The sequence below is a fragment of the Ranitomeya imitator genome, chromosome 4 (genome assembly GCF_032444005.1).
Source record: "Ranitomeya imitator isolate aRanImi1 chromosome 4, aRanImi1.pri, whole genome shotgun sequence".
Classification (NCBI taxonomy): domain Eukaryota; kingdom Metazoa; phylum Chordata; class Amphibia; order Anura; family Dendrobatidae; genus Ranitomeya; species Ranitomeya imitator.
In genome coordinates, this window is record NC_091285.1 from 492,325,419 (window position 1) to 492,347,827 (window position 22,409).

The 22,409-nt window shown below is 43.0% G+C and overlaps 1 protein-coding gene across 5 annotated transcripts in view; it reads left to right on the forward strand.

The window, feature by feature from the left end:
• The window catches only part of MYO5A (myosin VA), a 256,332-nt gene that overhangs the window by 111,766 nt on the left and 122,157 nt on the right, over nt 1-22,409 (forward strand). For all 5 annotated transcript variants that reach the window (XM_069765977.1, XM_069765976.1, XM_069765978.1 and 2 more), the window contains exons 2-6: nt 1,391-1,501; nt 3,409-3,580; nt 4,491-4,635; nt 7,219-7,375; nt 19,168-19,311. In XM_069765977.1, coding sequence (XP_069622078.1) covers nt 1,391-1,501; nt 3,409-3,580; nt 4,491-4,635; nt 7,219-7,375; nt 19,168-19,311 — 729 coding nt within the window. The remainder of the gene's footprint in view (nt 1-1,390; nt 1,502-3,408; nt 3,581-4,490; nt 4,636-7,218; nt 7,376-19,167; nt 19,312-22,409) is intronic.

The window sequence follows — 22,409 nt, forward strand, 5'->3', positions numbered from 1 at the left end:
CTGCCGCTATTACTGCTAGACGTCCACCGTAAATAGATTCTGTGGGGGCGTTAACTTTGGCTTTGTTTGCATAGATTTTCTCCCGTTTTGCGGGGGTTTTGGATGTGAGACCCCACAAAGCCTCTGAACGTAGGGTCAAATGTGATGTGAGCCCTGCCTTGGAGAAACTTGGCACAATGCTTATGTATAAATGTGTGGTGGAGAAGGGCAATGTGCAGCAAGATGTGATAGTGTTTGTGTCTTTACAGCCTGTATTTGTCACTTTTAGAAGGTATGATTGTTTTTCTGATCCCTTTCTCATGGTCTACGATCTTCGAGAAGGCTAAATAATGATTTTACAGTCAATAAATGGCCCATAATGAATTTACCATGTTTCTATAAATTTGGGTGCCTTTAAATTGAACAGCGGCCATGTTTTCCTTTGTGCTGTTAGTTGTCTTTAGCCTTTGCAGTGCTCCAGAGTGTACCGCTGGGTATTGGGATATTACTGCAAAGATGAAACATGGATGGCCCTTGTGTGCTGTCTATTTAATATACATTCTCATTAATTAAAATGGACTAGTTTGGCTAGTCTATATGATCAACCTTAGTGCTACGTTCTGAAAGTTATTGAAAACTCAACATTTAATTCTAAAAGTAATTATGATGTAGTTTATTATACGCTTGAGGACATGCTATTGTCAGTTCCCCCAAGTTCTCTTAAACGCCACTCTTGGTGCGATTTTGCATCAAGGTGTAACATTAAAAAATAAGACACATTTGTGTTTCTTATGAACGTCTGATTAAGTAGATCATAGCTGCCATATATTGTCCGTGTCTGCCTGCACATATCTTCATTTAATCACCACAACGAAATAGTTCTCCATGATGATGCGGCTCTTGAGATGCGTTATGTGTTTATATGGGTATTTTTGTATTTGGTGCTTATCACCAAGCCTGGTATATTGATGAGCTCTGCAGCTCCTTATGCATCGATCAGACATACACCTTGTCAGCAGATTCCTTGGTGTTGTGCCATAGAATTTAATCGAAGATAAAATAAAAAGTGTTTTCCTCAAAGGGTTATTTCCCAACATTGGCGTTATCCCTTATACAGAGGGTCTCCCCCGGATCCCAAGGCTCTGAAATGCCCCATCTGAATAAAGCGTGGGCTCCGTATGTACCTCCGCTCCATTCATGGGACTGCCTTAGATAGCGAAGGACAATGCCTCGTTCTCTGGGTCAGTAAATGGTGATGGCTTTCAATGATTGGAATAACCTTTTAATCATTTCTAATGATTTCATAGCATTAAGAGCTTCTAATAGACATAACCAAGGTATTAGTCTTGAAAAAAAAAAAAAAATCTGAATGTTTATAACTGGGTTCTAAATAATCTTTGTATTATTTCAGCATGGCAGGGTATGGATCCCAGATCCAGAAGACGTTTGGAAATCAGCCGAGATTCAGAAAGATTACAAGCCAGGGGACACAGTCCTCCACCTGCAGCTCGAGGAAGGCACGGTATGGTGAAGCACAGTACTGATGCCATCTTGGATGTGATGGGGCTTTATGAGATGCCTCGTTCTGTTTATTAGCTGTGATGTGTGAGATTAGGGAATGTTCTTCTTTCTGCAATCTTCCAGTCCTGATGGATCTTATCTTAATATAACATACGGCATTTGAAGAATCCTGCCCGTATGTAAACCATACCCTTCAGCTGTCCTACTTTTTATGGCCTGTCCTTTTAGATTCGGCGTTCATTGTGGCTATTTTCTCTGGTCTCTGCTATGTAGAGAAGTCTATTCTCCTATTCATAAAGCATCTGTGTCTCATCTTTGTTTTTTACACTGTTCAATGCCATAAATACATTAGTTACTTTGTACAAAATGTCAGTACACTGCATAGAATCATTATTTACATGGCACCAACATATTCCATAGCGCTTTAGAACTCGGGGAACGTGTACCGACATGAGACATTACAGCGTACAATCTTCGAGGGATAAGGAGCACCACAAATAGTAAAATACACTTGGACTTTATGGGCCTGCCATCTTTTCTAAAACGAGGTAGTACGCATGAAGTTACGTAGACGGCCAGGCTGTGGGTGTCTGTTGAATAAGGAGATCAGGGTCTGAAAATTTTTCAAGTACCGGTAAATGGAAAAATATTTAGAATTGAGAGTCCTCAGTGGTTGATACCATCTTTTCAGATAGCCATTAAAAGGTAACAAATTACAAGCTTTCCAGACTACTCAGGTCCCTTCATCAGGCAGAGACTAATAGAAATTCTGAAGAATCACATATTTATACACCACACAGCACAGCAATAATGTCATAGATAAGACAGGTGACGTGAAGCAAAACTACCATTATGGGAGAGTGATAAACAGTTATGTCCATGAATATTGGAACAGTTCATAGATAAGTGTTGTGCTGTATTGTGCATAAATGTGATTCTTCAGAATTTGTATTCTATGCCTGATGAAGAGACCTGAGTAGTCTCGAAAGCTTGCAATTTGTTACCATCTTTTCAGTTAGCCATTAAAAGGTATCAACCACTGAGGACTCTCAATTCTAAATATTTTTCTATTTGCTGGCGAATACTGTACAAAGATATATATCTTTCCTGTATCAAGTAAATGGATGAATGGACAATATTTAGTCTAGGGAATGTGGTTATCTGGGTAGCGCATTACATAGAACTGGTACAGCTAGAGATGGGAGGTTCAGATTATGGAAGATGGTCGTTTGAAAGGAGTTGTCCACTACTTGGATAACCCTTGTTAAATGAAATGGGGGCCCAAGGAATATATAAATAGGTTATACTTCCCTCCTGGACCAGTACCGTTCCACCCAATCGACACTCGTGGCATTTTGATAACATGTTAGTTTTGTCCAAGGGAAGTATCTAATGTGAATGGGAGCTCCCGACTTTCCCTAGATAAATGATGATGAGGTGAGAGAAGCTTCCAGGATGTCCGATTCTAGACTGCAGATCCTTTTGTTCCCTAGGAGACAAGCCACCAGAGATGTCTGGCAGCGACTCTCGGAGAGCACAGGAGGCTTGGTATGGAAGAGTTAAGTGGCCCCCCTTTCAAGTGAATAGGGTCTGGGGCCGGGTACTATTCTGGTACCCTAACTTTTTGTAATTGTTCGGCTGAACCCGCCGGAACTGAACATCCAGTTGTTACCCCATCTCTAATGCTCACCTTTATAACTAGCCAATTCTTTCCTATGTCCCTTGGCTAGCCTTTGGTGGAAGTGTAGGTAGTACCCTTTGTTATCGGGGGGTGATGTGATTATTCTGGTTAGGCAGATAGTAAAAGGATTGATTGCACCCTCAATGCTTTCTTGAGTTGCTGCCTACTGGTCTCTGTCCTCCTTTCAGTTCAGAGTCTTTTATTATGTTTATAATTTTATTTCATAGAATCTAGAATATCGTCTAGATGTCAAATCAAAGGAGCTGCCACCATTGAGAAATCCTGATATCCTTGTTGGGGAGAATGACCTCACTGCCCTGAGTTATCTCCATGAACCAGCCGTCCTGCACAACCTCAAAGTCCGCTTTATAGACTCCAAACTCATTTACACATATTGCGGTGAGTGCACGCAGCACCATTTTTCCTTCATGATAAAGTTCTAGCTTCAGCCTTATGTTCTGTTATTTATTGAAAGTCGTGGGTGAGCCCATTCTCTGCAGACCATAATATGTGCCCTCTCATCTTCTGGTGGCGTCTGTCCATGGCTGTAAATTCATGTGTGGATGAGATGACTAAGTCTAGCTGTGCTCTTACAATCCTTGGTCACCTCTTTATGAAGTACTTCATTGTGTGCTTCCATGTCCTCGATTCTCATAAAGTCACTGTTATAGATGATCCACAGAACCAGCAACGTTCCTTTATGGGTCAGATAATAAGCATATATTACTGTTATTTTGTGTGGAACCTGTGCCTAATAATTTAGATACTTGATGGTCGACTCTAAAGCATGTTGGTCAGAGTCAGAAGCTGGCCATACTCTTTACATTTAGAGTATTCCGACGACAGCTATTGTTTTCAGTAGGGTGAGCAGAATAAACCACTGTCAGACACATCCGGTGGCAGCTGATCTTTCAAGAATAAAACGATTGGGTAAATTGAAATACAACATGTCTGATCCTATTTTCCCCCAACATTTGTTGTTGGGAGAGGTTCAGAACCTCACACACATTGGATGTTAAGCACGTGTATCCCTGGCTTGTCAGACGATCTCTCTGTTCTGGCCCATCAAGGGTTACTGTTCTGGTGACATAACCCTGTAAGCTGTATAATAACTCTGTCTATATTTTCACATTTTAGTGTACTTTTTTCTATATTTTTTGCTATATTTGTGGTTATGTATTGAAGGGCAGAACTACTTATGTGTCTCCATTTTCATGTATGTTTGTCATTCATTGCACAGTCGTGTAAATGACCTCATCAGTCATAACGGTGTATTTTTCACATTTTGGTGTTTTATTTTTTTTCTCAGGCATTGTCCTTGTTGCCATAAATCCTTATGAACAATTGCCCATCTATGGAGCCGATATCATCAATGCGTACAGTGGGCAGAATATGGGTGACATGGATCCTCATATTTTTGCAGTGGCAGAAGAAGCATATAAGCAAATGGCCAGGTTTGTTTGTCACATTTTAAAATGTTTAATATTTTATTATTGTCTTCTTCTTTTTTTGTTGTTCTCCTTTTTTTTTTTTTTTTAACTATTTTTTTGTGTGTTTTATACACACTGTTATGCCTAAAGCATGTTATTCTGTGCATTAGCATTGGTTGACACTAGATTTATGGTGACATCAGATTCTGGGTCTCTCTAGACTGACTGGGGGATGCTAGATTGTTTATGTGCCCGGCATTTTTCAATATAATTTATAATTTTCCAGGACACCCCATATCCTGCCATCCTAAAAAATCATCATCTGTAAAGTGTTTTTCTTCTCCTCATCTCTGTTCTTAATCACAAAAAAAGTGTAAATCACACTATTTCCGAGTCACTGTTGCTTCATCATCAAACTATCAGGAATTCTGGGGGGGGGGGGGACAAAGGTACCAGGCTCTTGGTAAATAAACCTATGGATTTGGGTACCATCCTCCATCTTGAAATACGGGGTGCTGGTGGAGCTTGCCGGCAGAAATTCTATGCTTTCTGCTCTCTCCTGATTCTTGTCGAAATAGGACTATATAATGTTGATGAGGAAGCAATGGATGATGGCTGGGTGATTGCATGCTGAGCTTTGCTCAACATTGCATATATGACATATTTAATGGATTAGTTGCTTAGATACATGAAGCATCTCCAGAAATTAATACAAGGCAAATTTCCATGGCTTTCCATGCCCATGACACAACTGTTACCTGATCGCATCACATTAACGGTATTCTCTGACGGCACTGTATTCGGCACACAACCGAGGTTCAGACTTGGGGTCTCTTGTTCATGGAAGGCTTGTGCTCTCCGGCCCCTCGACCTCTCCATTCTAGGACCTTTGTTGTATTTTTTGTATAAAAGGAAGACATAAAGGATCTCTAGAGATTGAATAGGTCCTGACAGCATATGTGTATGATGTGGGGGGAATCGCTTTCTAGCTGCACCCTTGGGCTGCATGCCATGTTGTTCCGCCACAGCCCTGCTGTTACTGCCAGCTCCGGTAATGAATCATCAGGGGATCAGCTTTGATAGCACTGCTCTACGGATGATGATGTTCTAGACCAGTGAGCCAGGCAGGAAAGTGTTAATGTCTCGCCCTCTGAGTAATAAAAATCTGGAGGATTAAACCATTTAGATGCTAAAACATAACAGTGGTGACAGATTATATCCCTGTGTCACTAAAGGCACACCTCACATTGACATTCCTATGTGTAATCTGAAGGCTCATGCCCCCACATCTGTGAAGCACGGCCTGTGCTCGGATCGCGGTGCCACAGGCTTATATGAGGCAGTCAGTCCCGGCGGCCGTGCCGGGTATTGTAATGTGCACATGATCCGCATCTCATGGACATGTGAAGCCGGCTTATTCTGTGACCTGACCATCTATGATAACTGGAATCCTCAAATAATTACCATATTCTCCAAAAACCTCCTGCCCCTGGTTCCGTGAGACCATACAGGATACCTGGCGCTGTTCTCATTCATCTGTTTTTTTCTCTTCTTATTTTTGTTGTTTTAAAAAGTTTCAATTTTTTTGGCGGATTGTTTTTGCTGAAAAATATGCTACTTTTTGTGATTTTTTTTTTTTTTTCACCGCTCTCACCACTATTAAAAAAATGGGTTTAATTTGTGGATGGTTAGCTATACAAATAAGGTGTGCCCCAAATGTATTGAATATTGTGTGCCCAGCAACGTGCAAAACAGATTTTACAATTCCTCAAATTATGAATTTTTTCTTAAAGGGTTTGTCTGGACTGAAACTATAAGTCTGCAGTGACTCTCTACATCAACACCGTGAGGATTCTCCATTGTTTGCGCCGGGAACAGTGGAAACGTGACCGGAGTTATGTGATATGCATTCTCCTGGCCACAATCCAACTAGATGTGCGCGGCCTCACTCAATGTAAGTGTGTTGAGCGAGGCCAGCAACAGTCTAGTTGGAATGTGGCTGGGAGTACACCTATCACATATTTGCGGTCACATCACCGCCCGCTCCTGGAGCTGGCTCCGGAAAATCCTCCCAGAGTTTGTGCGATGTGAAGACTCGTACATCTGCAGTCAAATAGTGTGACTGTAGACTTGCAGTTTTACACCGGACAAACCCTTTCAATCTTTATTGGATCTTGATAAGATGTCCAATTCCTTCTTCAAGCATTAGCTCAACTATGTGAAGAAGAGGTAGAACCCCAAACTGCATAATTTCAAAATTAAATAGTTATTTTCCTATGACTGTTTTACCCCGTCTGGGACGTAACCCCATACAAGTCTCCTTTTCTATCACTATTATATTAATGTTTTGCTCACCTAGTTGTGCTGTGATAGATGAATGAAGATCTAAAGATATATATAAAATACACTGCAAGCTGTTGTACCTATGCCCAACCAGAGCAGCTGAGAGCCTGAGCTTTTGTCCTGTTATCAGCAGCCCGGTGTAAATTGTATGTATATACTGTCGTACTTTGCTTCTGCTTTTACCAGTCATTTCTTACTGAATGAGGCCTACAGACCTGATCATTTCTGCAGCACAATGTCATGATGTTTGATTGTGTCTCACAGGGATGAGAGAAATCAGTCCATCATTGTCAGTGGGGAATCTGGAGCTGGAAAGACGGTGTCCGCTAAATACGCAATGAGGTATTTTGCCACAGTCAGTGGGTCCGCAAGTGAAGCAAATGTGGAAGAAAAGGTGCTGGCTTCTAATCCAATCATGGAGGTAGGTGACTTCTATGTCTGGCTACTCAGAAATTGTCCGATTAACCAATGATGGTGTGAGCACTGCAATATTATATCACCATGTAACCTGGATGTATGTGGAGGGAGATGGGTAAGAGTTGTTCTCCGTGCATTAGGGCTGAGTGATCCGAGAACTGCTGATTTCCGTGGGGTGTATGCAGTGTATTCCATTAATCATTAATAAGCATTTTGAGGTCTTGCTGAGCAGAGCTAGATACGAGCTGTCACCCGGCACTGTCCTCACTGCCGAAACCTCGCCACACACTGCTACATGTTAATGAGAAATTGCATTAATTTCCTCTGTTGAAGAATAACTGCAGTCCTGACGTCCTCTGGCTGAGGGTGACTGCGCACTAGTTATTGTACAAATCGTTTGAGAAGTTTAATTAAAATGTAGTTGTCTATGGCCTCTTTCACACTTCCGTCAGTACGGGTCCGTCGCTATGCATCGGGCCGACGTACCGACGGACGTTGTGAAATTTGTGCACGACGTGGGCACCGGATGCAGTTTTTCAACGCTTCCGCTGCCCATTCTGAAGTCAGGAGAGGAGGGGGCGGAGTTTCGGCCGCGCATGCGCGGTAGAAAATGGCGGACGCAACGGACAAAAAAACGTTACATTGAACTTTTTTTGTGACGGTCCGCCAAAACACGACCGGCGTGACGTGTGGCCATCCGTCGTGATCCGTCGCTAATACAGATCTATGGGCAAAAAACGCATCCTGCGAGCACATTTGCAGGATCCGTTTTTTGCACTAAACAACGGATTGCGACGGATTCCAAAAATGGAAGTGTGAAAGAGGCCTATACTGTCCTTGATGCAGGTAGGAGCATATAGAAAATATTTGTCTGCCGTTTTCTATTTATTCCCCATATATGTCTGATTCTCTCCGTTCAGTCGTTCTCGACCCTTGGATACTCTGTAGGCCAGTTCTCGTCACACTGCCCTGATCTCATCGCTTTCTTTCAAGTGCTTGTTGTTCATTCCTGTGTCATATTTGATGGTATCCAGCCAAGGGCCTTTGGTCTTCCCATTTTCCTTTCACCATTGACCATTCAGTGTAGCATCTCCCTTTCTAGCGAGTTTGTCCACCTCACATGTCCAAAATAGGTCAGTTCCTGTTTAATGATCTTACATTCCCAGTACATTTCTGGGTTGATATGTTGAAGAGCATCATTGTTGGTGATGGGCCAGAGACCCCTCTACACATTTGGCAGCTGCCGGCTAAATGTTGTTGTGCTTTGTCCTGCAGCCGTGGTCTGCCTTTTCTTCACTAAAGGCTTCACCGCCTCACAGCAATTGCTATTCACCATCTGTTCTGAGGAAGGCCATTTGTAGGCTGAAACGTCAACATTTTAGTGGATCCTCCTTGTGTTTTCCATGTGTAATAAATATATAATTTCAGCATTGAATATTGGAATGCCAAATTCTTCTTTAAATGTTGGTTTGGCCAGCAGCTGTCGCCACCCTCCAATTCTCCCATACGGCCGAGGAATCCTGGGTTCAGTAAGAGTGAACTGCTGTCAGACTTCCCTGAGTCCCAGAGAACAAAAGGATCAGACGTTGGAAATCCAACTGGCCGGAACCTTCTTTCCTCTATGCACTGTAGACTCTGTGCAGCTGGTTTGGATGGCATTAGTCTAATTGAGGATTTTTTTTTAGTTTTCCTAAATGCATGTATGTGCGTCTAAGATTATTTCTTGCCAATTGGTTTCAATAAAGATGTTACACTGTCTGCCTTCTATAGCCTCCGTAACAATGATCCCAAGGATTGATGTATCTGCACATTTCACGGCAGAGACCAGCACAGGAGAGCTCAGGGTAGTGATGACATATAGGAGATAAAATTATTCCCAACTGACAGAACTGGATAGAGGCATTTTATTTTTCTTAGTTGAGACCTTCTGCTCAAAATGTAATATTTGACATATACCGTGTAGAAAAAATGTCTGCACACCCCTGTTAAAATGTTAGGTTTTTGTCTTGCAAATAAAAATCATACCAAGAATCATTGCAGAACTCTTCACTTTTTTAGTGTCACCCATAATCTGGACTACTTAAATTAAAATATTTTCGGATGGAAAAAGAAAAATACTGAATTAAAATACTGTAGTTGCATATATATATATATATACATCCTTAAATGAATACCTTGTTGAAGTACTCTTTGAATTTGACAGCATTCAGTGGGTAGATGTCTATTAGCATGGTACATCTAGAATTGGCCATCTTTGCCCACTGTTCCTCACAGTAGCTCCAAGTCAGTCCAATTGTGAGGGCTATGTTGGCAGATATGCAACAGTTACAGAATTATTTGTGTGCAGGAGGAGTTCACACCTTTCTGACAGATGGCGATGTTGTTACTGTTATATGCTTAGTTGAATGTAATGCATATACTTGTTGTACTTTGGATTCATTTTCTCTCTGGTAAAAGGTCCTTCAGACTTCCTGTTATGCTGTGTTAATGTGACGCCCAGGAGACCGGGGTACCCAGCACCGGACCAATGGGGTCTGTCTCTTGAGGGGGATGTCACGGGTGGCTTGACCCGGTGCTGTGGTCTCAGGCAATGCACAGTGTAAGGGGTATCGTGAGGGAACAGGCACTTACTTGATCAGCAGCAGGTTCTCCCAGCGGTGATGATCCCGATCCTGGATAGATGGCTATTGTCCAAATGAAAGACTGAGGCACTGAAACGTTTAACCAGTTTACTTCAACATAAAGGGATTTACAACCAGTCCTGTCACCGGAGTCTGTATGGGAACTCTGAGTTACTTTGACCCTGCCGGGGTCTTCGCCTCTTATTGTACGCAGTTTCTATGTGGCCCTGCTGCTGTATGTGAACTGGCTGCCGGCCCAATCTGTCCCCTCCGGGTCCTGGTTCAACGGGCAACCCGAGTCCTTTTATCGGCTTACCCCCTCCAGGAGTACCGCTGAACTCTGTGTCTGTTGCTGCGTCCGGCCCTAGTGAAGCTGATATCACCTCACGTTTTTCCGGTTGCTGTATTATATATAATGAATATAGCCACGGATCCGGTATCCGTCTTTGCGCCTGTTCTGGGTAGTGATTAATGCTACCCGGTTCTCACAATGTCCTTTTTCTCTGTCCCTCTTCTCCTCGGGCCAGTGATTTGGGCCTGGAAACCGTCATAGGGCTGTTAGAAATTCAGCTGTATGAACTCTCACTTTCAGCTCCTTAGCCCAACTGCAAGTTCTTCTCTCAGACCAGAATGGATCAAGGGGAGTCTCTGGAGCTCCCCCTTCTGGCCGGAGGTGGTAGTGCAGTCTTGCTATTTTAGTATTTGTATTTAGTGTCAGTAACTGTTTTTGTGGCAAATACCCCTAGGGGTGCCACATTAAGAAGCTGATGCATGTACCTCATGTTCTGTGAAGATAAAAGTTGAATTACCCCATATAATCTACTCCCACAAGTTTCTTCTGCGACCAAACTATGCAACAGGCTTCTCCTGTGTAACGTGCCTTCAGGTCCCCAATGATTTTCGATTGGATTCAGGACTGAGCTATGGCTGGGCCATTGCAAAGCTTTGATCTTCTCCTGATGAAGTCATTCTTTTGCACTCAGTACAAAAGCCCATGTATCTGATGTTGTGGGGTCGCATGAGTCCCTATGGCATGGGTAGCTTACACATCTTGAAATGCAGTATTAATGCTGAGCATTATGTAGAAGTTTTAGAACAATGTATGTTCCCATCCAGACAACATCTATTTTGGGAAGACATTGTATATTTCACCAACACAATATTGCATCCATCACAACAGCATGACTTTGCAGAAGAAGAGTTCGGGCGATGGAGCAGTTGCCTGCAGTTCTGCAAAAAAAAAAAAGACTATTGAGCAGCTAGAATTCTACATCTGACAAGACTGGGCAACATTCCCCTCCCAAACCCCAGTAATTGCTTTCCTCCCTATCCAAACATTTACAGACGTTTGAAAAAAAAAAAAAAAAAGAGCAGATGCTACACAATGATAGACATAACTGGTTCATAAATCTTTTTTGAGTTGTGGAATAATTAGCTGTTTCGTTATTTATGAGCTGTTGACTTATATTGCTTAATTTATAACTGGTTGTACCAAAGTGACATTGGGAGGGCAGTGATGTTTGTTGTCTGTTTTGCCTTTTAAATTCAATGGTAAATTATCACTTGGTTATTTGCTGATTACACTTGTTTTCATCAAGGACCACCACACCAAATAGAAACATAGCCATATTTCTGTATATACAAATGTGTAATTACCAAACTCTGGCCGCTGTTCAAGGTATTGGGTAGAAATCCTTTTGAAATCCAGACATCTTGATAATGCTGTAATCGTTTTTGCAACCAGACTGGTTATAGTGGTTATATATAGCTGTTTCACTAGAAGTTTGTTTTTTCTTCTTTACATTTAATAATCATTCATTGGCCCGGCCCAGAGAAAATAGTTCCATTCATTCTTGTGTGAAGATCATTCTTCTGCTGTGCTCTTGAGATGGACTGCAGCTGGTAAACACTGTCTTATGACCAGTTTCTCAAGGGGTGAAAGACTGATCGGAGATGTCAATCACAGCCCGAATACATGGCGCTTTGTGCTGTGCAGAACAAGTGGACATAGGATATGTTCCTCTCTAACTTGCACAGTTTAAGGCTACGTTCACATTTGCGTTGTTGGGCGCAGTGTCGTCGACGCAGCCAACAACGCAAAACACAACGCTGCGTTTTTTGACGCATGCGTTGCCATAAACTAGTAATGTTCTTGAATTTTGGCGCAGGGAAAACGCTACAAGTAGCGTCTTCTGCGCCCTGTCTGGTGCGTCAAATTGACGCATGCCTCGTAAAACGCAATACAACGCATACCGGCGCATGTCCATGCGCCCCCCATGTTAAAGATAGGGGCGCATGATGCATGAGTCGGAATGCGTCGACGACGCTGCGCCCAACAACGCAAATGTGAACGTAGCCTAAGAAGGTTTTTGGTGTTTTTACATTCTGGTTTTTCATTTTTTATACTTCCTTATGTTGTGATCAAACACAGATTTAAGTCCATTTAGGGACTGTAAAATAAAGTGTAAATTTAAGAGTTTTAAAAATCTAAAAAAAAAAAATTCGAATTCTCCCTTTTTTGCCTGGTAAAAATAAAGAAATTAAAAAAACTTTATTGTGCATCGCCCTGTTCTTAATGGTTCAGTCTATCAAAATATAAGATGAATTAGCCTGTATGGTAAATGTGATAAAGAGAAAAGATTCAAACTCAAGAATTGCCTTTTTTCAATCGCTGCACCTCCCTAAAAAATTCCAGTATAAAGTGATAATTGTACGTTTTATGTACCACAAATTGATATACGGTAAATTAAAACGTCAGCAAACCAAAATGAACAGCATTACACTTACATAAAAAGATGTAAAGTACTAAAAATACTAGTGGTGCGGAGAGCCCACAAAGTAAGTGCCTCTGTAACACTGGCCACGTTGTTGCTGGCCACGTTTGGGCACTGAGTACTTGGTCAGAGCCTGGCCCACGTTTGTGTTACATTATTCCTGGAAAATGACAGAATGGCTCAAGTTCATAGTTTTCACGACAGGTCTGATTAACCTTCAGTTCCTAATCCTGGTGTCAGGCCTACAGATGGAACATATAGTAGACGCGGGATAGATTGGTTTGTATTGGATGTAGAAGCCGCGATGCACATCAATACTTTTGTTACATGAATGTAATAAGGCACAGGGCTAACATTGTATGTAGGTGCCATGGAGGCACTCTGATTTCGATCATAGATGTCCCATGCTTCACCCTGTGCGGCAGTCCCAGTTTTCATAAATGGTTCATTCTTTTGACCCTTCTCCACCTAACTAAGTGCTGGTTGTAAGTGATGCATCAGACTCCCCGGGTCAGTGACCACCATTAACCTAGTCAATAAAAGGGCCTGGAAATGATTGCTCTTTTTATTCATATGAACACTCGTGCATCTTTTCCCAGGTTCCTGCAGACAATAAAATATTTATATCCTCCTCCTGGGTGCAGAAGAGGATTGTGTACAAAGCCATCAACCTAAAAATACCTAATCACATGGCAGCTGGGTACAAGCGCAAAGACACTACCTTCTCTTGTACTGAACTGCCATGGAGAATAATGTATTTTATTCTGGTTTTTTTACATGCTAGCCAAGAAATATGTGGGAAGAGAAGTCCTAATCCGGTCTCATGCCTGTAGGCAGGAGGGTGCTGACTACCATCATGGCATGCTTGTGTTCACCTAGAATACTCCTCTATCTTCACAATACTGTACATCTTATATTTAAGTCTTGACAATTATTTATCACATTCCTTATCTACATTAATTGTTTTGCGCCATATTCCTGCAACAGTATAATGATGTAGCAGTGCCAAATGTGTGTTTTCGCCATTATTTGTGAAATCACTCCTTGGTACGTTGATTGACAGTGTGCTCTGCATACGCACGCTGTGGTGTAGACTTTCAAAGTGTCGGGGAGTGATTACATCCAAGAGCACACTGTAGTTTGCAGTTACTGTATCCACTCCCTTCACCGCCTCTGTGACTGGAAGCAAGTGGCTGCAGGGAGGATATGTTATTTTTCTCCCTGTAGCCTCTTCTCCAGTAAAGGGAGTTTAACATGATTTTAACACCATTTACAGGCAGATTAACCCTATATATAGCATTGTGTATCGTAGTTGAAATTGCACATTTTGCCTTTCTAGAGTTATTTATTCTCTTTTCTCAGCTGTATGTAGTAAAATGAAGTGTTTTGTCCCTTCGTTTATCACTCCCCTACTTCATCTCCTGTGTCAGCTGCTCCGCTTTTCCCACTGTTATAGACTTTTGCAGTTCCTAATGACTTTTGCAGAGAATATTGACCTCCTGTTTCTAAATAGAGCTTTGAAGGATTCAGCTGGTCAGTGTTTATTCACATGATGTCATAGACCTAATGGGAAAAAACTGAATTAGCTGGGTAGAAGGGCAAAATGAGCAATTGTAACTACACAGTGCTATATACACTGCTCAAAAAAATAAAGGGAACACTAAAATCCCACATCCTAGATATCACTGAATGAAATATTCCAGTTGTAAATCTTTATTCATTACATAGTGGAATGTGTTGAGAACAAGAAAACCTAAAAATGGTCAACGTAAATCACAACTAATATCCCACGGAGATATACATAAATGAACATCAGCCGTTAATAACTACAAAAAAGGGGTGACTCAACCAAATAGCAAAAATAGGAGAACCATGAGTCAAAAAGTAGCCAGCAAAGTTTACCAAAAAATAATATAAACTTTATTGAAAACAGATAATCATATACACAATACAGTTACCATATAAATAAAAGTGAAAAATTTGTGACTAAATCCATAGGTACACAAGAGACCATGAATCACAGACCGAGACAGGTTATCTCAAAGCTTATAATAGGCATACTGCCAGCACATACACATAAGAATATTTACTAGTATCCAATCAGCCAGGCTTAATGGTATAAGCACATAAATGAATGCTGTAACGGTGGCCGTAAACTCATGTGCATGCAATGAAAAAATGCAGGAGGATTAATTACCCATGTGGAATAGGGTGGAGGTCCCGTCTGGATCCCGGTCAGCGACCCCAACGCGCGTTTCGCATTCGATAGTTACCGCTTCCTCAGGGGGCGTGGCTTAATCAAGATCTCTGTCCCATTTAAATAATGATTGCATCCGATCATGTGATGAAGTGCAAATAGCGCGTGCGCATGCGTGAACCGCACGCCGAGACCATTGCATGCGTCCCAAGCCTCACATCCGCGCAGAAGGCACCGGTCATGTGAGCGGGCCAGCGCCACACCCACAACATATGACACAGGACCGCTGCAGAGGACGGGACCAGGGGCGCACGCATGCTCCGCATGCAAGGTATAAATAACGCAGTCTGGTGTGACAATATAAAGTGACAGTGCAATAAGGCGCAACTATATACTGGCGTTACCATGACAGCCAAGTAATACAAAATAGTGCGCATGCATAAATGGTGTAAATAGTAGATAAGTCCCCAATAGACCACCCCCACAACCCCACGATAGACCGAGGCCATACCCACACCCCATGATCACGGCCCCCAGGGGGAGAAGGAATAGGCAGGGGAATACTAAATAAAACATGAAAAAATAGTGTGCATATTACAAATAAAGTGCTTATTAAAATACATGGTAATTACATTAAGAGAAAACAAGCACAAGGATAAAAACATCCCGGCAATGCACATGAGACATCCCCGAACTGGGGGCACACATAGGGATAGCATATCAAACGTAAAAGGCATAGAGAAAAGTTTGAAAGTCACAACAATTATATATCCTTATAGCAAAGCATATACTGGTCACCAATGTAGTAACTATAGACTGTGCCTATACATCCAGAGTCTATCATGATGATCTTATTCGTTGTCCGGTCTTAATAATGCTCCATTATAAGATGATATCACAAATTCTTCAGTCCTATTCCACTCAGATATTGATGTCCACAGTGTCGGGTGTCACATGGGCATGGTCAGGATACTAAACACACTAAAAATTATATGAGACAAGGAAACAAAATTAAAAACTGATCGGGCTTGGTAGAGACATCAAGGAAAATATTTCAAATATATATCTCCTTCAGAGATAAGAGGAGAAGCCATGCGCTTCATTGAGACCCATGGGCGTCATTGTACCAAGTGTGGTAATCCAGCGGCATTCCCTCTGTGCCAAAATACGTTTAATGTTTACACCTGTGATACCACACTGGACAAGATCAATTCCACGTACCAGAAAAGACTTAGGGTTACATCCATGAAACTGTCGAAAATGACGTGGTATTGTTTTCAATTGTGTCAAGTCTGTCTCATTTTTAGCAGCCATAATGTCGCGCACATGTTCTCTGGTACGTGTGCCCAACCGACGAGATGTTAGTCCGATATAAATTTTTGGACAACTGCATACCGCGTAATATATAACCTGGATTGTATTACATGTTATATGATAATTGATGGAAAATTTTTTTTTGCCATCTGCTGAATCAAACGTAGCAATGCGACAGATATTTTGACAAGAGACACAATCGCCACATGGAAAACAGCCACGGGGTGGCCCACAAGATCCAAAATTGTATGTATTGACCTTGGGGATGTAGTGACTAGACACCAATAAATCCTTAAGGTTTTTACTACGTCTTGCAGTCATTGAGGGGCAATTTGTGAGACACTTAGACAACAGTGGGTCACTTTGGAGAATGCCCCAATGTCTTTGGAGACCATCTCTCATAGTCGACCATTCACCATTGTAGGTGGAAATAAATCTTACCACATTTTGTTGTTCAATAGCGTTCTTGCTGATGTTAGCAGAACTCAATAATTCATCACGAGGGGCATATTTGGCTCTTAAATATCCCTTTCTGATGCTTCTGTTGCTATATCCCCTATTTTGAAATCTGACCTTAAGATCTGCTGCTTGGGCCTCAAACTTGGGGGTGGAGGAACAGATCCGCTTCATCAGTTTATATTATTTTTTGGTAAACTTTGCTGGCTACTTTTTGACTCATGGTTCTCCTATTTGTAATATTCCACGGAGGTCTGTAGTTGAAATGATGCTCAAAATCAAAGTGGAAAATTAAGTTACAGGCTTATCCAACTTCAGTGGAAATGCCTTAAGGCAAGAAAATGATGCTTAGTAGTGTATGTGGCCTCCACGTGCCTGTATGACCTCCCTACAACGCCTGGGCATGCTCCTAATGAGGCAGCGGATGGTCTCCTGAGGGATCTCCTCCCAGACGTGGACTAAAGCATCCGCCAACTCCTGGACAGTCTGTGGTGCAACGTGACGTTGGTGGATGGTGCGAGACATGATGTTCCAGATGTGTTCAATCGGATTCAGGTCTGGAGAACGGGTGGGCCATTCCATAGTTTAATGCCTTCATCTTGCAGGAACTGCTGACACACTCCAGCCACATGAGGTCTTGCATTGTCCTGCATTAGGAGGAACCCAGGGCCAATCCCACCAGCATATGGTGTCACAAGGGTCTGAGGATCTCATCTCGGTACCTAATGGCAGTCAGGCTACCTCTGGCGAGCACATGTAGGGCTGTGCGGCCCTCCAAAGAAATGCCACCCCACACCATTACTGACCACTGCCAAAACTGGTAATTCTGAAGGATGTTGCAGGCAGCACATCGCTCTCCACGGCGTCTCCAGACTCTGTCACGTCTGTCACATGTGCTCAATGTGAACCTGCTTTCAGCTGTGAAGAGCACAGGGTGCCAGTGGCGAATCTGCCAATCCTGGTGTTCTGTGGTGAATGCCAAGCATCCTGCATGGTGTTGGGCTGTGAGCACAATCCCCATCTATGTACGTCGGGCACTCAGACCATCCTCATGGAGTCGGTTTCTAACCGTTTGTGCAGACACATGCACATTTGTGGCCTGCTGGAGATCATTTTGCAGGGCTCTGGCAGTGGTCCTCCTGTTCCTCCTTGCACAAAGGCTGAGGTAGCGGTCTTGCTGCTGGGTTGTTGCCCTCCTATGGCCCCCTTTACGTCTCCTGGCATACTGGCCTGTCTTCTGGTAGCTCCTCCAGCCTCTGGACGCTACGCTGACAAACACCGCAAACCTTCTTGCCACACCTCGCATTGATGTGCCATCCTGGATGAGCTGCACTACCTTAGCTACTTATGTGGGTTGTAGAGTCCGTCTCATGCTACCACGAGTGTGAAAGCATAACCAACATTCTAAAGTGACCAAAACAGCCAGAAAGCATTGGTACTGAGATGTGGTCTATGGTCCCCACCTGCAGAACCACTCCTTTATTGAATGTGTCTTGATAATTGCCAATAATTTCCATCTATTGTCTATTCCATTTGCACAACAGCATGTGAAATTGATTGTCAAACAGTGTTGCTTCCTAAGTGGACAGTTTGATTTCCCAGAGGTTTGATTTACTTGAAGTTATATTCTGTTGTCTTTATTTTTTTGAGCAGTGTATTATGATAATTGTAAAATATTAAGAGAATACAAGCTATGATGGGAGGAGTGCTTCTTTAAAGGTGTATTCCCATCTCCAAGATCCTATCCCAAAATGTAGTAGGTGTAACAATAATAATATTAACAAATGCCTCCAATTATCATTTTTAACTGGGGATATTTGCTATTCTTGTTATTATTATACCTACTACATTTTGTGATAGGATCTTGGAGATGGGAATTCCCCCTTAAGACTAAGCATTTACCGTGCTTTATAAAAATTAAAAAAAAATGTGATTGTGGGAATAATCCTGTTAATTTCATTATCCTATTGACATCAACTTTTATGTGTAAGTCAGGTATGTTCTCCATCATTGGGTTTTGAGAATGTTAAGATCATTTTACATGGGCGAAGAGGGTCACATGGATAAACCAATTAGTAATGAAACCTACGGTAGATCTGTGGAATTTATACATTCTTTGTCGTTATTACTGCTCAAGTCAGCACAGACGAGAATTAGTAGAGGTAAAATGTGTTAACAATACATGGAAGTTCCAGCAGTATATTCCTTCTACAATGATGGCATATTCCCTGTAGTCAATATACTAAGAAATCTGATGCCAGCACTCTTTATTTTGAGATTTCTATTGATGTCCATTATAGTTCCAGTTGTCAGCATATTTTGGAAAAAAACAAAACCTTGCTCTTTAGATAAACCACCCATCATTCTCCTGAAGCTTACTGTGATACAATTATCCTTTATTTAACGTCAAAACTATTTGTGTTTTTCTTTACAGGCAATTGGTAATGCAAAGACCACAAGGAATGACAACAGTAGTCGCTTCGGAAAATACATAGAGATTGGATTTGATAAGAGGTATCGGATTATTGGTGCACATATGAGGACATATTTATTAGAGAAATCAAGAGTGGTGTTTCAGGTATGTGCTTCTCTAATTGAGAAAGAATATATGTTCAGAAAATTGTATATTATGCGCAGCAAGCAGCTTTTTATTTACATTTTTTTTTTTGTTTTACTCAAGTTTTGATGTTTTTTTTTTTATGTAACTATTCACGTGTAAAAATCCGTCTTCACAGCAGTCACTGGTGCAGTCAGAAGCTTCCTGTTTTCTGTAGTTGAATCTTCAGCTTTTCTGTATAGGTTGGGACAGAAGAAGGCGCAGAGTCATCCCATTATCAATCGAGGGTGCTAGAGTTAAAGGGGCTGTCTTTGCTAGTTTAAAAACAAATTGTCATATTAGACATTCCCTGTTCCAGCACCGCCACTCCACTACTCCCTAGTGCTGTTTGTGAACAGTTCTGGGCTCCGAGTTCTTATGCAGTCTGCTGAGCTAAGTCATTGGAGACAGCAGTTGTGGACATGATGCGATTGCTGCAGCCCTGTAAACCAAATCATTTCCAGAGCGGGCAAGTTAAAATTCAAAAGTTGAATCCACTCACTGGTGTAAACTGCAACTCATCCTGCAAAAAACAAGCAGTTATACAACTGTCTAGAGAGCAACAATAAAGCTATGGTCGTCAAAATTGCAATTATGGGTTTTTCTGTTTTTGTTTTTTTAACATTTTTTTTTCTTTTTGTTTTGCTGTTTATTCCATCTCCTAAAAAGTAAAACACAAATTTCACTGCCCTCCACTCCCATCGGCATGTAATGCAGTGAATATTAATTTCTCTTTAGCAGCGGGCACAGGAGTTAGCCACAGGCGCTGGCTACTGCCTCTGTGACCCTCTGCTCCGCTGCTGCCGCTCCCCCACCTCATCACCACAGCCAAAGAGGATACATCCGGACTATAAGATGCACCCCCCATTTGCCTCCACATTTTTGGAGGAAAAAGGTGCTTCTTATAGTCCGTAAAATACGGTATATTTTAATTAACAGATCTTTTTAACCCCTTCCCGACCCATGACGCCACGTAGGCGTCATGAAAGTCGGTGCCAATCCGACCCATGACGCCTATGTGGCGTCATGGAAAGATCGCGTCCCTGCAGATCGGGTGAAAGGGTTAACTCCCATTTCACCCGATCTGCAGGGACAGGGGGAGTGGTAGTTTAGCCCAGGGGGGGTGGCTTCACCCCCCCGTGGCTACGATCGCTCTGATTGGCTGTTGAAAGTGAAACTGCCAATCAGAGCGATTTGTAATATTTCACCTATTATAACGGGTGAAATATTACAATCCAGCCATGGCCGATGCTGAAATATCATCGGCCATGGCTGGAAATACTAATGTGCCCCCACCCCACAGATCGCCCCCCCAGCCCTCCGATCTGCCCGGTACACTGCCCCGCTCCCCTCCGTCCTGTGCTCCGCTCCCCCCCCGTGCTCTTGTCCGCTCACCCCCGTGCTCCAATCACCCCCCCCCGTGCTCCAGTCACCCCCCCTGCACTCCGATCTACCCCCCGTGCTCCGTTCCACCCCCCGTGCTCCGTTCCGCCCCCACGTGCTCTGTTCCACCCCACCCCCCCGTGCTCCGTTCCACCCCTCCCGCGCTCCGATTCACCACCCCATGCTCCGATCCCCCCCCCCCCCCGTGCTCCCCTCCCACCCCATCATACTTACCAATCCTGCCGGGGTCCGTCCGTCTTCTCCCCGGGCGCCGCCATCTTCCAAAATGGCGGGCGCATGCGCAGTGCGCCCGCCGAATCTGCCAGCCGGCAGATTCGTTCCAAAGTGCATTTTGATCACTGAGATAGATTATATCTCAGTGATCAAAATAAAAAAATAATAAATGACCCCCCCCCCTTTGTCACCCCCATAGGTAGGGACAATAAAAAAAATAAAGAATTTTTTTTTTTTCCCCACTAATGTTAGAATAGGGTTAGGGTTAGGGGTAGGGGTAGGGTTAGGGTTAGGGGTACGGGTAGGGGTAGGGCTAGGGTTAGGGGTAGGGTTAGGGCTAGGGTTTCGTTATGTGCACACGTATTATGGTCCTCTGCGGATTTTTCCGCTGCAGATTTGATAAATCCGCAGTGCTAAACCGCTGCGGATTTATGGTGGATTTACCGCGTTTTTCTGCGCATTTCACTGCGGTTTTACAACTGTGATTTTCTATTGGAGCAGTTGTAAAACCGCTGCGGAATCCGCACAAAGAAGTGACATGCTGCGGAATGTAAACCGCTGCGTTTCCGTGCAGTTTTTCCGCAGCATGTGTACAGCGATTTTTGTTTCCCATGGGTTTGCATTGAACTGTAAACTCATGGGAAACTGCTGCGGATCCGCAGTGTTTTCCGCAGCGTGTGCACATACCTTTAGAATTGGGCTATGTGCACACGGTGAGGATTGGCCGCTGCGGATCCGCAGCAGTGTTCCATCAGGTTTACAGTACCAAGTAAACCTATGGAAAACCAAATCCGCTGTGCCCATGGTGCGGAAAATACAGCGCTGAAACGCTGCGTTGTATTTTCCGCAGCATGTCAATTCTTTGTGCGGATTCCGCAGCGTTTAACACCTGTTCCTCAATAGGAATCCGCAGGTGAAATCCGCACAAAAAACACTGGAAATCCGCGGAAAATCCGCCGCTAAAACGCAGTGCCTTTTACCCGCGGATTTTTCAAAAATGATGCTGAAAAATCTCACACGAATCCGCAACGTGGGCACATAGCCTTAGGGTTAGGGTTGTGGTTAGGGTTGTGATTAGGGTTATGGCTACAGTTGGGATTAGGGTTAGGGGTGTGGGGGGGTTAGTGTTGGAGGTAGAATTGAGGGGTTTCCACTGTTTAGGCACATCAGGGTTCTCCAAACGCAACATGGCGCCACCATTGATTCCAGCGAATCTCGTATTCAAAAAGTCAAATGGTGCTCCCTCAATTCCGAGCCCCGACGTGTGCCCAAACAGTGGTTTACCCCCACATATGGGGTACCAGCATACTCAGGATAAACTGCGCAACAATTACTGGGGTCCAATTTATCCTGTTACCCTTGTGAAAATAAAAAAATGCTTGCTAAAACATCATTTTTGAGGAAAGAAAAATGATTTTTTATTTTCACGGCTCTGCGTTGTAAACGTCTGTGAAGCACTTGGG